This window comes from Ranitomeya imitator, chromosome 6 (genome assembly GCF_032444005.1).
Source record: "Ranitomeya imitator isolate aRanImi1 chromosome 6, aRanImi1.pri, whole genome shotgun sequence".
NCBI lineage: Eukaryota > Metazoa > Chordata > Amphibia > Anura > Dendrobatidae > Ranitomeya > Ranitomeya imitator.
The window spans coordinates 309,694,440-309,708,477 of NC_091287.1; the positions used below are offsets into that span (position 1 = coordinate 309,694,440).

The following is a 14,038-nucleotide window of genomic DNA, read 5'->3' on the forward strand; positions in this document are numbered from 1 at the left end:
AGAGTGCTTGGTATCTGCAAAGAACCAATGGCTGCTGTTTTTTGGCAAAAGGTTAGCGGAGGCTGGGTTTTTATAAAGCTGGGAAATTTGCATCAAATGGCCTGTTCTAATGATGATAGTGATTAAGTGATAACCCTCAAGGGCTAATTAAGGTCTGAAACCTTGGTCAAACAAATCTGAGCACACAAATTCCCAAGGGTCCCCAAACTTTTGCGACCCAAAATCTTTTGGTAATCTTCAGATTTCATGATGCCTTGAACACAGTCAAGGCATCCAGTGCCAAAGGCAGCAAAGCAACCCAAAAACATCTTTGAACCACTACCATATTTGTCTGTAAGCACTGTGTCCTTTTCTTTGTAGATGTATTTGTAGTGGGCTATTATTTTTTTTAATGTATTTACTTTGACATTTCATATAACATTTTTTTTTATATATATTACATCAGGTGTGCACATAATCATTGGTCAGTTCTTTTTTTTCTGCTGTTTCATAGAAGCATCAAACATCTAGTGGAAATACCAAGGTGGATAACAATCTATAGGGTTTTCATCCCAAATTAGTTCTAGCCTTTCAACCCAATTATTTAGCATTTCTCTTCTTCTTTCTTCACTCACATACTCTGGTGAATATGATATTTGAGGAGTAAGGACTTCAAATCCACAGAAGTGCATTATGCCATGCTAAGGAAAGCAAGAGTAAATATGTTTAGTACATTGACTTAATTTCTTAATTTACACTAATGCAGATATAAATACTGGGTACAGCAGAAATCATACAATTCCAGAGTATAAAGTTAACATGCTATTTATAATAATAAGTTACATAAATTAATTATATAATGTAAAAAATATATAATACCAATAAAAACTACAACTAATTTACAAAATAGAATAATATGGCTACTAGAATGTGAAAATAAAAAAAGGAACATTCTATCCTAAAGGTAAAAAAAAGACTGCTATTGTAATTACAAATTACACGAATCATGCAATATGCTACTTTATGTTATGCCTCATAACATATATTGGATGTATTAGAAAGAATAGATATAAATGAAGCTGACAGCTGATTTACACTGCCCCAAACAATGGCAGCATGAAATGGACTCTGGCTCTATCATTTAAGCCATGCATGTTTTATTCCCGTGCAGCATTTCAGAGAAAGAAATATTTTAAAGCTGGCCTGTGACAATGCAACTGAGGTGACTCACCTATGGGCCCATATTAAGCTTTTGTCACAAATGTGCCATGTCCTGCTGAGACCTTTGGGTTATCTGGGATCAGATGGTCACAGCAATTGGCAAATCGCAAGTCCTCCTTGGAGTCCCCTCAGCAATTAACTTGAGTAGAGTGGATTGATTTTCACTTAGTGGTGAAGGGGTTAAGAGCTCCTTTTTGATCTTGCTGGGATTCCATCTAATCTCAGCTGCTGCATGTTGCTGCCACTCCCATCCATTATGTAAACTGACTCCTAGCTCTCTCCTATGCCAGTTATAGGTTTTCTATGCTCACCTCCTTGGAGAAGTTGTTTCACACTTCGGTTTTTTTAATCTGTCACAATGCGTCGGCGCGACGTATCGACGGATGCGTCAAAAATAGTGAAAAACGAATGTAACGCATCCAGTATTTCGACGGATCCGCTAGACGGTTCAGTCGAAAAACTGGATCCGTTGCACCCGTTTTGAACGTTTTTACCATCTGTTTCATCCGTTTTTTGCCTGATCCGTTTTCCATATCTCCAAATGGGAGGCTCCCAAATGTGATTGACTACTGGAAAATAATGGAAACCTATATATTGAGTGTTTTAACACCCCATCTTTGAGAGGGTTTAAAGCAAGTGGCAGAAATGGAAGGAGTTATAGCAAATATTGTGACCATCTATGCATCTATCCATCAGGCAGGCTGCTGTCAGGCTTCTTGCTTGTAGGCTTCTTAATGGCACATTGAGGAATGAAGCCACAGGCCAGGTTTATATACATTTGGGGCCTGTCTGGCCAATTGGCTACAAATTCCTGATTCTGAGCATGCTCAGTGTAAAAAAACGGATTCCAGCGCTGGATTCCGTCATACGACGTGTCACGATGGATCCTGCATCCATAGGCTTCCATTCTAGTCAACGACGTATGCCGCTGGATCCGTCGCAACACGTTTTCCCGACACAGACAAAAAACGTTAAATTGAACTTTTTTCCAGACCATGGTCCGCCAAAACACGACGGATCCGTCGCACGACGGATGCGACGTGTGGCCATCCGTCGCAATCCGTCGCTAATACAAGTCTATGGGAATAAAACTGATCCTGCGGGCACATTTGCAGGATCCGTTTTTTTTCCCAAAACAACGCATTGCGACAGATCTGAAAAGACGAAAGTGTGAAAGAGGCCTTAAAGTTGTGAAGTTCCATTTGTTCTTTTATTTCTTCCTGTTTGTTTGTCTCCCTCCCTGTGTTTTCTTACTGTAGTACTGAGACTAGTGTCTTGCTGCCCTACTCATTAGTCAGGATTAGCTCAAGGCTAGCCGACTAGAGATGATAGGGAGCGCAGGTTTCAATCTCAGGTGAGTATTTAGGGATCTCTCTCCCCTCTCCCTATTATCGGGGCTCTCTTTACCTTTTTTCCTGGGGTTTTTTCCTCTCATTTGCGCCACACATCGGGCATTTCCTTTTTCTGGCATGATAGCTGTTACCCAAATTTTAGAGAGCAAAAAAGTAGTATGCATAGACAGTTTGGGATCACCAAATAATTTTAATTATTCTAGTAATTTTAATTAAAGCTTTTACGCAAGTATTCTGTGTAAAAATCCTTGAAAAGTCACAAAATTTTGGTACAACTTGATGCTTTTCTAAAATGTTGCACCTTTTGGTGCTCTTAGACAGTCTTTTTCCGATTCTCCTGACGAAGAAGTCAGACAAACTTTAAAACACGTTGAGAATAAACCGCACTTTTCCTGAAAACTTAGAATTTTTTGGATAATTTTATTTATCACTTGTCAGCAGCATGACACATTCACTTATGCATTTTTACTTGATTTCGAAGTTGGATCCTCCAACCAGCAGAGCAGCAGCAGCTGGAGTTACACATCAAGGCCTCTGAAGAGTTGTGCTTTCTCACCACTCAACCTGGAGAGCAGTTGATGCATCACTAAAAAACTATTTTTACTGGATAACACTATTTACACGTTCTTGTCCTTCTTCAATTCTCTTGCTATGTGTAATTATAAGCAGAAATCTTTCCTTCATGGGGAGTGGGGTAGAGAGAAGCCAGCTGGGTGCTAGTGTCTTGGACTAGTCATCCGAGCCACATGATCTCCAGCTGGCTTTTAAATGTATGTTTTCTCTGAAATGCCTCAGCATGTCAAGGTAAAACATGTCTGTCTGAAATGATGGAACTAATGTCTGTTCCATGCTGTCCATGGTTCGTGCAGTATGAATCAGCTGACAGGTTTCCTTTAGCTGCAAATTCTTACTTGAATAGGCCAGAGAAGGTATCGGATGTCACCACTTAAACCTTCTTTACTGAACATTTGTTCGGTGCCACCAGTTGTAAATGAAAGCATGGCTCGTTTACCCTAAGAAGAAAAGAATTAGCTTGTAAAATTCAACAGTGTTAGAAATTATCTATACTTTCACCTACAATTTTACTTTCATTGCCATAAAATCTGTTAAGGCCCCTTCACATTAAGCGACGCTGCAGCGATACCAACAACGATCCGAATCGCTGCAGCGTCGCTGTTTGGTCGCTGGAGAGCTGTCACACAGACCGCTCTCCAGCGACCAACGATGCCGGTAACCAGGGTAAACATCGGGTAACTAAGCGCAGGGCCGCGCTTAGTAACCCGATGTTTACCCTGGTTACCATGCTAAAAGTAAAAAAAAACAAACACTACATACTTACCTACAGCCGTCTGTCCTCCAGCGCTGCGCTCTGCTTCTCTGCTCTCCTCCTGTACTGTCTGGGAGCCGGAAAGCAGAGCGGTGACGTCACCGCTCTGCTTTCCGGCTCACAGACAGTACAGGAGGAGTGCAGAGCGCAGCGCTGGAGGACAGACAGCGGTAGGTAAGTATGTAGTGTTTTTTTTTTTTTACTTTTAGCATGGTAACCAGGGTAAACATCGGGTTACTAAGCGCGGCCCTGCGCTTAGTTACCCGATGTTTACCCTGGTTACCAGTGAAGACATCGCTGGATCGGTGTCACACACGCCGATCCAGCGATGTCTCCAGGGAGTCCAGCGACGAAATAAAGTTCTGGACTTTATTCAGCGACCAACGATCTCCCAGCAGGGGCCTGATCGTTGGTCGCTGTCACACATAACGATTTCATTAACGATATCGTTGCTACGTCACAAATAGCAACGATATCGTTAACAATATCGTTATGTGTGAAGGTACCTTTAACGAAATTCTTTTGTACAATATTAAGCCTTCTTCCCCCCTTTTTTTTACCAGTACAAAACTAGCAAAAAAAGGCAAGTAAGTAGACATATCAATTTATTTCTATAGACCTTAACCCCTTCACGACATGCACTCTACATATATGACGCAAGCATGAATCAACTGTATGGAGTGGGCTCACGTAGTAAGCTTTCCCCATATCAGATAATTGCTGTGTATTAACCTGCAATTGTTAGCCTGTTAAATGCTGCTGTCAAACTCTGAAAGTGGCATTAAAAACATGGTGGCGGGGGCACGTCATTCCATGTGCCCATCCATGTGCCTGTGATGTGATTGCGGGTTGCGAATGAGTTTCTATGATGGCTGGGGTTCTGTCGAATGCTTAAAGGGACTCTGTCACCTGAATTTGGCGGGACTGGTTTTGGGTCATATGGGCGGAGTTTTTGGGTGTTTGATTCACCCTTTCCTTACCCGCTGGCTGCATGCTGGCTGCAATATTGGATTGAAGTTCATTCTCTGTCCTCCATAGTACACGCCTGCGCAAAGCAATCTTGCCTTGTGCAGGTGTGTACTATGGAGGACAGAGAATGAACTTCAATCCAATATTGCAGCCAGCATGCAGCCAGCGGGTAAGGAAAGGGTGAAACGAACACCCGAAAACTCCGCCCATATGACCCAAAACCAGTCCCACCAAATTCAGGTGACAGGTTCCCTTTAATGCTTGTCATTATGGAACTCCCTTAAAATCCAGCCTGAGGACGTGCTTCAAATGAGACTGTGATTTTCACTTTATGTAAGAAAAAAATGGAAGTTGTTCTAACCCCTGGATGATGAAAAAAGTTTTAGCTTTTTTAGAACATTAATTAAAATATAGCATTAAGGCGTGGGTGGAAAAAGCAACGTGTTTGAACGCTATATGGCAGTGAAGCAAAAATAGAAAACACATGGGTGATTTATAATGAATACTATTAAAACAACAGAAAAAAATGTGGTTTGATAAAATTCAATAATTCTCAAAAGTAATGAAAAAGCGCATATTGAAAAATACACCGTGTTCCAAATTATTATGCAAATTGGATTGAAGTGTCATAAAGATTTAATTGTTTTATTTTTCTAATAAACTCGTTGATGGTATTGTGTCACAGGGCTCAATGGATCACTGAAATCAATCTTAAAAACATGTGATAATTAGTTTTCCAGGTGATTCTAGTTAAAGGAAAACTACTTAAAAATGATGTTCCACATTAATAAGCAGGCCACAGGTTTCAAGCAATTTGAGAAATGAAAAGGATCTCACTGCTGCTGAAAAACGTTAAATAGTGCAATGTCTTGGACAAGGTATGAAAACATTAGATATTTCACCAAAACTTAAGAGTGATCATCATACTGTGAAGATATTTGTGACTGAAGCAGAGCACAGACAGAGTTCATGCAGATAAAGGCATAATGAGGAAGGTTTCTGCCAGACAAATTCATTGCATTAAGAGAGCAGCGGCCAAAATACCATTACAAAGCAGCAAACAGTTATTTGAAGCTGCTGGTGCCTCTGGAGTCCCTCAAACCTCAAGGTGTAGGATCCTTCAAAGGCTTGATGTGGTGCATAAACCTACTATTCGGACACCCTTAAACAGTGTTCACAAGCAGAAACGGTTGCAGTGGGCCCAGACATACTTGAAGACTAATTTTCAAACAGTCTTGTTTACTGATGAGTGTCGAGCAACCCTGGATGGTCCAGATGGATAGAGTAGTGGATGGTTGGTGGATGGCCATCATGTCCCAACAAGGCTGCGACATCAGCAAGGAGGTGGAGTCATGTTTTGGGCCGGAATCATGGGAAAACAGCTGGTAGGGCCCTTTAAGGTTCCTGAAGGTGTGAAAATGACCTCTGCAAAGTATATAGAGTTTCTGACTGACAACTTTCTTCCATGGTATAAAAAGCAGAAATGTGCCTTCAGGAGCAAAATCATCTTCATGCATGACAATGCACCATTTCATGCTTTGGAGTATCATCAAGCCAAAGATCTATGATGGTGGGAGGCATTTCACATCAAAATAACAGCTCTGGGAGGCTTCTTCTGACTTCATGCAACGAAATACAAGCAGAAACTCTCCAAAAACTCACAAGTTCAATGGATGCAAGAATTGTGAAGGTGATATCACAAAAGGGTTCCTATGTTAACATGTAACTTGGCCTGTTAGGATGTTTTGGAGTTAAATAGCTTTTTTGTTCAGTGAATGTGACCTCCTAATGCTGCAAATTCCACAAATGAGCATTTTCAGTTCTTTAAAACATATCAAATGTTTAGAAATTCTACTGAGCCTAATAATTTGGAACAGTGCATTTTGAGTTTTTATTCATTTTGGAGATTATACTGTTACTAGATGGCGGCCCGATTCTAACGCATCGGGTATTCAAGAATATGCATGTCTACGTAGTATATTGCCCAGCCCATGTAGTATATTGCCCAGCCCACGTAGTATATTGCCCAGCCCACGTAGTTTATTGCCCAGCCACTTAGTATATTGCACAGTCACATAGTATATTGCCCAGCCGCATAGTATATTGCACAGCGACGGAGTATACAGCACAGAGCCATGTAGTATACAGACTTAAAATAAAAAATAAACATATACTCACTCTCAGTTGAAGTCCTGGCCCTGTGTGCGGTGCACACGGCAGCTTCTGGTCTCAGGATCGGTATGGGCGCAGGACCTGTGATGACGTCGCGGTCACATGACCGTGACGTCATGGCAGGTCCTTGTCGCATACCATCCTTGCCACCGGAACCTGCCGCTTGCATGGAGCAGTTACCGGAGCGTCGCGAGGAGCGAGTAAGGCACCGGAATGTGAGTATATGATGATTTTTTATTTTTTTATTATTTTTAACATTAGATCTTTTTACTATTGAGGCTGCATAGGCAGCTTCAATAGTAAAAAAGTTGGTCACACAGGGTTAATAGTGTTAATGGAGTGCGTTACACCGCGGCATAACGTGGTCCATTAGCGCTGCCATTAACCCTGTGTGAGCGCTGACTGGAGGGGATAATGGAGCGGGCACTGACTGCGGGGAGGAAGGAGCGGCCATGTTGCCGCCGGACTGCGCCCGTCGCTGATTGGTCGTGGCAATGGTCATGGGCGTTTTGCCACGATCAATCAGCGACTTGGATTCCATGACAGACAGAGGCCGCGACCAATGAATATCCGGGACAGACAGAAAGACGGAAGTGACCCTTAGACAATTATATAGTAGATGATTGGGAGGTTTCTTCAATAAAATTTGATGTATACACTAACGGGTGATGACTTTTAGTAGACTGACTGTCATTTGCACCAACCATTTAGGAAAATCTGAGAAAAATATCATTTGTATAATAATTTGGAACACGGTGTACACATACATTCATATTAGTAATGATACATGATTTCTCATCTTATATTTAAACCATCTGGTACTCTAATTATGCTTCCTTAGTTAACAAACATCTTCTCATATCCTCACCTTGTGCTGGTTTATTAACCTTTTCAATGACGAAGGCTTGAAATTAAGCCACCTGCCTTTGATGGTGAGTACTGAAGTGTTTGGCTGCTGACGAACCATTTAAGTTTAGATTATTTGTATTGCAAATATCATTAAGGCCGGCGTCACACTCAGCGTAGGGAAATACGGTCCGTTTTTTATGGCCGTAAAACGCAGAAAAAATCCAGAAATAGTGTTCCGTATATAATCCGTTGGCAAGGTGTGGTCGCGTATTTTGCGCATGTAATGTTGCGTATGTAATCCGTATGACATCCGTACTGCGTTTTTTCCACACAACCTGGCAAAATGGACATTTAACGGTTTTGGAGCCTGAAATTAATTTAAATCAGCATCAGCAACCCTATTTAAGGCTTCTACAACAGGTGGAACCCTCCCATATGGCCATTTTGTGGTTGTGCATCTGTTGGTGTGTTGTGGTAACGTTTGCACCATGTCTGACCTACTGCACTTCACCCCAACTCAGCGGGTTTTAGTTAACTGGGTCTTGTCACGTCGGTTTGGGCAGCCATACCCTGTGATTGTAGATCCGCGAAGGAGGAGAAGATGATTGTGGGTGCATCCTCTTTTGACCCAACGCCTCACTAAAAGCCATTTTCAGAGGCTCTATACAGCTCTGCGTGCACATCCTCATAAGGTTTACCTATACTGTCGAATGACAATACCAACATTTGATATCTTGTTGGAGACAGTACGTCTAGGACTCACGTATCAGGACACCAGGATGCGAAAAAGCATATCCGCAGAGGAGCGTCTTCTCCTTACCTTACGGTATGTATTCAACATCCTCACATACTGTATTTTGATGATTTTTTTTAAGGGTTGTTTGCTAGCAGCTATTTGAAATATATGTGTTAATTAGGACCAAAACACAATAAAAATATGTATTTGTAATGTTCTACTTCTTATGTACCCTAGGTAAATAAAGATTAATTTCATTGATATTCCTGTGCTTTTTATTAAACAACATACTTGTGCTTTTTCATGTTTTGTGTAAACTATTGTTACCTACCTAATATGAATTTTTCTGTCCTTTCAGCTTCCTGTCAACTGGATTGTCTTATGCGGGACTACACCTGGAGTTTCTCATTGGTCGCTCCACGATTTCTGGCATTGTGCGCTCAACATGTAGTGAAATATGGGCGAAACTACATGAACTTGTCATGCCTGAGCCAAAACTGGCTGATTGGCTCAAAATAGCCCGTGGGTTCAATGACACTTGTGACTTCCCACACTACATTAGAGCCCTGGATGGTAAACATATCAGGGTGCGTAAGCCGCCGAACTCTGGCTCCCAATTCTACAAGTTTATAATTGTAGACATTGGGGCGTATGGGCGAACAGGAGACTCACGGGTGTTCAATTCGTCCATTATGGGTCAGCGGCAATGTGAAAACCAGTTAGATCTCCCACCACAACAACTCCCAGGCTCCAATGCTGAAGCAGTGCCATATGTTCTTGTGGGAGATGAGGCCTTCCAATTGACAAGGAATGTCATGAGGCCTTATCCCAGGCGCAACCTGCACCACCGGCGGCGTGTTTTTAATTTGAGGCTTTCCAGGGCGCGTAGACTGGTGGCGTGTGCCTTTTGGATTCTGTGTGCTAAATGGTGTCTCCTCCAGTCTGCCATTCAGCTGAGTGAGGCTACTATTAATGAAGTAATTAAAGCGTGTGTTGTTTTGCACAATTTTACTAGACTTCATGATTGTCCCTCATCTGCTATTGTTGAAGAAATGTTACCCAATGTGAGTAGTCCTGCACCACATGGCCCTCCTCCGCGCCGTCCCCTTTCTGTACTAAAAGTGAGAGATATTTTCACAAATTATTTTGTTTCTCTTCAGGGTGCTACTCCCTGGTAAGGCTACGTTCACATTAGCGTCATGCGACGCAGCGTCGCCGACGCACGACAACGCATGCGTCATGCGCCCCTATCTTTATCATTGGGGATGCATGCGTTGCGTTGTCGTGCGTTTTCGGTAAAACGCACGACGCATGCGTCGTTTCACCGCACCTGGGTGGCGTCGGAGACGCTACCTTGTTGCATTTTTCTAGCGTCCAAAAAACGCACGCGTCGCACTTGCGTCGCTCGTGCGTCGTCAATGCGTTCAATTTCCCATTGAAACCTATTGACAACGCACTTGCGTCGCGGGTGTGCGTCGTGCGTGCGTTGTGCGACGCATGCGTCGTTAGATAAAATGAAACAAAAAAGTGTCTAGACAGTGCAAACAGTGAGAAAAACATCCCCCATATATAAAGAAAATGTTGGATTGTTTGTCACTTCTGCTGCAGCATCTTGAGGCAAGACACCAGAGGCACATCTCCAGAACATCTAGAGGCATCACACCAGAACCCCAGACGACTTCTACTATTCATCCGCTGTCCAGAGATGTAAGTATAGAATGATTCTCTGCATTTTCTACATGTTTTTTTAAATTATTTTTGCAAGTTGTGTATTATATTCTGCACTGTGGTTAAAGATATTGTGGTATTTTTAGTCTGGTTGTGATGTATGGCGTTGTATAGAATGGCGTTTCATTGTCTGCGGCCTTGATTATTGTTACAGGATAGATTTTTTGTTTCCATTTTTTGGTTTGGTGGTGTTTTTTGTATTCAGTTGTGATGTTTTATTCTTGCGTTATATGATGGCGTTTAATAGTCTCCGGCCCTGTCGGTTTTATTGTAAAGTATGGTAGTATAGAATGATTCTGCGCCCTTTTATTACATTTATTAATTTTTTATTGCAAGTTGTGTATTATGTTCAGCACTGTGGTTGTGTAAAGACATTGTTGTATGTTTTCTGGTTGCGATGTATGGCGTTGTATGGCCCTTTTATTGTCTCCGTCCCTGTCGGTTTTATTGTAAATTATGGTATAGAATGATTCTGCGCTTAAATGTAATAATTTATATTGCAAGTTGTGTATTATGTTCAGCACTGTGGTTGTGTAAAGACATTGTTGTATGTTTTCTGGTTGCGATGAATGGCGTTGTATGGCCCTTTTATTGACTCCGTCCCTGTCGGTTTTATTGTAAAGTATGGTGTGTTATTAATGTTTCTGCCCTTAATTTTTGGGGGTTGTTAATTTTTTACTTTCAAAAAACTTTTGTGTTTTTTGGGTTGCTCCATGCATACTGTACTTTTTAAAAAAAAAAAAAAAACTCTTTTGGGATTACTACATAGGGTCTGTTGTAGATTAGTTTTCTTATCTTTAGGCTTTTGTACTCTGGCATTGGGTTGTCTCTGCCATTGTTTCTTTAATTTAATCAATGTGGCCGTGTTGTTTGCTCAGCGTTAGTTCAGTTGGAGTGCAATGTTCTTTGTGGTTTAAATGATTTTTTTTATTTTTATTTATTGCTGGATTGTGCATAGGAGCATAGTATCAATGTTATTTTGTTCTTTATTTCAGAATTGCATTTGTCATGGCCAGCGGCAGCGATTCCAGCCACACCCCACCGCTGAGGAGTCCGGTGAGTACATGATCTACTATTGCTTATATTCGCTGTCATTAGTAGATGGGTCACTCAACTTTTTGGTAAACTATTTTGCAGGCTTCTTCAAGTGAGGAGGAGAACCAGGAGGAAGAGAGGGAGCAGCAGCAGGGACCACGGGGCCAAGCTGTGGTTGCAGGACGGAGAGTAAGTATTTATTTCAAACCTTTTCATTTTTTTTGTTTAATTTTTTTGTTTTTGCGGTTATGGGGGGTGGTGGGAGGTTGTGGTGTTGTGTGTAGTAGGTGGCAGAGGAGGAGGTAGGGACCATTGTTTTTATCTTTCAAACATTAATATTTTCCATTTTTTCTAGGTTTCACAACGGGCCCTGGATGAACCACTCAATATTGACATGATGGTGGCATCCATTGAAGCACGGGGCCCGTTGTGGGACAGCCGTGACCCCCGGCACGCGGACCAGGGCATATTGCGGCGTCTGTGGATAGAGGTGGCACAATCGCTGTGGGATGGCTTCGACAGCGCTTCACCAAAGGCCAAAACTAGTTTCCGTAAGTATTTACAAAATGCTGCTGTGACCCATCATGCCAGGATTTCACAACCGTCTGTGATGTCTTCTATTGGGATTGCACACGGTTGCGTAATCGTTTTCAATATATTATCTAAAACCTTTTTTATTTTTTCAATTTATACACAGCTAAACAATTGAAGACCAGATGGCGCTCCATGAAGGACCGCTTCCGGAGGGGCCTGAAAAAGGAGGGACAGACTCGTAGTGGTGCTGCCGCTTCAAGGACCTCGGTGTATAAGTACAACCGTATACTGCAGTTCTTGCGACCGGTCCTTGAAAGCAGAGAGTAAGTATAGTACTTATGCACACACCTAGTTTTTACAACATGCATATTCACATACTACATTCCAGCCACGTAGCTTATTGCCCAGCCAGTTATTTTGGCAAGTACAAAGTATAGAAATGAAGAAAAAAAGGAAAGCTCACCGAGGCGTGAAAAGTAAAAAATACATACTTTTATCCTCTTCAATCATAAGCAGAGGATGAAACATCAGCACAATACAATAGACACTATCTACGCGTTTCAGGTGACAGGGAACATCAGACCTGAAACGCGTAGATGGTGTTTTTATTTTATTCTGCAGATGTTTCATCCTCTGCTTATGATTGAAGTGAATAAAGTATTTTGTTTTTACTTTTCACGCCTCGTTGACCTCGAATTTTTTATTCATTTATGGTCTTCTCACACTTGACACAGCGGCTCCGTGCTCCGAGCCTTCTGGGATTACTACAATGTTGAGCTTGACTTACTAGCAATTTCACTGAAATCTGAAGTATACAGAACACAGAAAAATAGTAGATTGGCCATGCCCAGCCAATATTTAATAGTGTAGTAGTATAGTGGCTATCCAGGTGTATCCCCGATTTTTTATACACAAAAAAGTAAAATATAATAGATACGGCATACATTCCACTGCAAAGCAGGTTATGTTCCCATGGTTGCTCAGCTCGCAGGACCTGTGATGACGTCTCGGTCACATGACCGTGACGTCATGGCAGTTCCAACGTAAGCATAATTGTCTGGCGTTGCAAACCACAACCATGGGTGACTATTGTGAATTAAATAAATACCTTTTTTTTTAATATTGATGGTGCATATGCAGTGTCAATATTAAAAATAGGTTAATATTAATGGCGGCAATGGATACCTGGCAGTAAAGTTAATTAATGACGCATGTGAAATGTGATATTTAGTATACTAATGGTTTCCTTATGTTTTCACAGAACACACAGCAGCACCCGCGAGACTGTCCGACCCTCTGGAGCGGTCCTTTGTGAAGCGCCATCTGAACAGTCGCAGCCATCCCACAGCGAGAGCAGGTCTGCAACACCACAATCTGGCGAACCGGCAGCCGGTCCATCAGATGTTCCCCTGGCCGAGGCCTCTGTCGTTCCTTCCTTTGGGTCTTCCCGACAGCGTCAGCGGGCCTCGGACAGGGCGCCCATGCCCGAATTTTTACATCTGAGCACCGTATTTCAGAATGGTTTCAAGGCGCTGTGCGATAAAATGTGCAATATCGAACGGCGTCTTGAAAACATCGAAACGGATCTCTCGAGGCCGGCCAAACATTTTTTTACTGCCATTCACAACGGCATGGTTGAACATCTTACGCCGGAACTCCAGATTTCGGTCATGCAGGGCTGCAACAATGTATATGTCAGTGCTCTGCAGCAGGCTCGGGTCATGCAGTCAGCGACAAATATGCCCGCAGTACCATCGCTGGCTGCCATGACTCCGACTCCTGCTGCAGAGCACCACCACAGAGCTCCGCGTGCCGAGGGCCACCGCCACCGCCACCACAGAACAGAGCCCCAAAGTTCAGAGCCTGACAGGCCTTCAAGGGGACACAGACGGGATGCCGACCCACACCCAGAGGGAGAGAGGAGGAAAAAGAAGAAGAAGACGACGACAAGTACTACGACCTTGGCTATGGCTGCTCCCAAAAGTACCACCAGAAAACACCCCGGGTCGACCCGGAGCACACCAAGTACCCAGGCTGAGTCTACACGGAGTACACCCAGTACCCAGCCTGGGTCTACAAGGAGTACACCATCACAGCCTGGGTCTACCCGGAGCCGGAGTAGCCAGCCAAGGACAC

At 42.7% G+C, this 14,038-nt stretch overlaps 1 protein-coding gene across 5 annotated transcripts in view; it reads right to left on the reverse strand.

Annotated features, from left to right (window-relative positions):
- Window positions 1-363: 363 nt before the first annotated feature.
- The window catches only part of NQO2 (N-ribosyldihydronicotinamide:quinone dehydrogenase 2), a 259,661-nt gene continuing 245,986 nt past the window's right edge, over window positions 364-14,038 (reverse strand). For all 5 annotated transcript variants that reach the window (XM_069730745.1, XM_069730744.1, XM_069730747.1 and 2 more), the window contains 2 exons: window positions 3,464-3,565; window positions 364-680 (listed from right to left, as the gene is read on the reverse strand). In XM_069730745.1, the coding sequence (XP_069586846.1) occupies window positions 507-680; window positions 3,464-3,565 (276 nt within the window). In that variant the 3' untranslated portion in view covers window positions 364-506. The remainder of the gene's footprint in view (window positions 681-3,463; window positions 3,566-14,038) is intronic.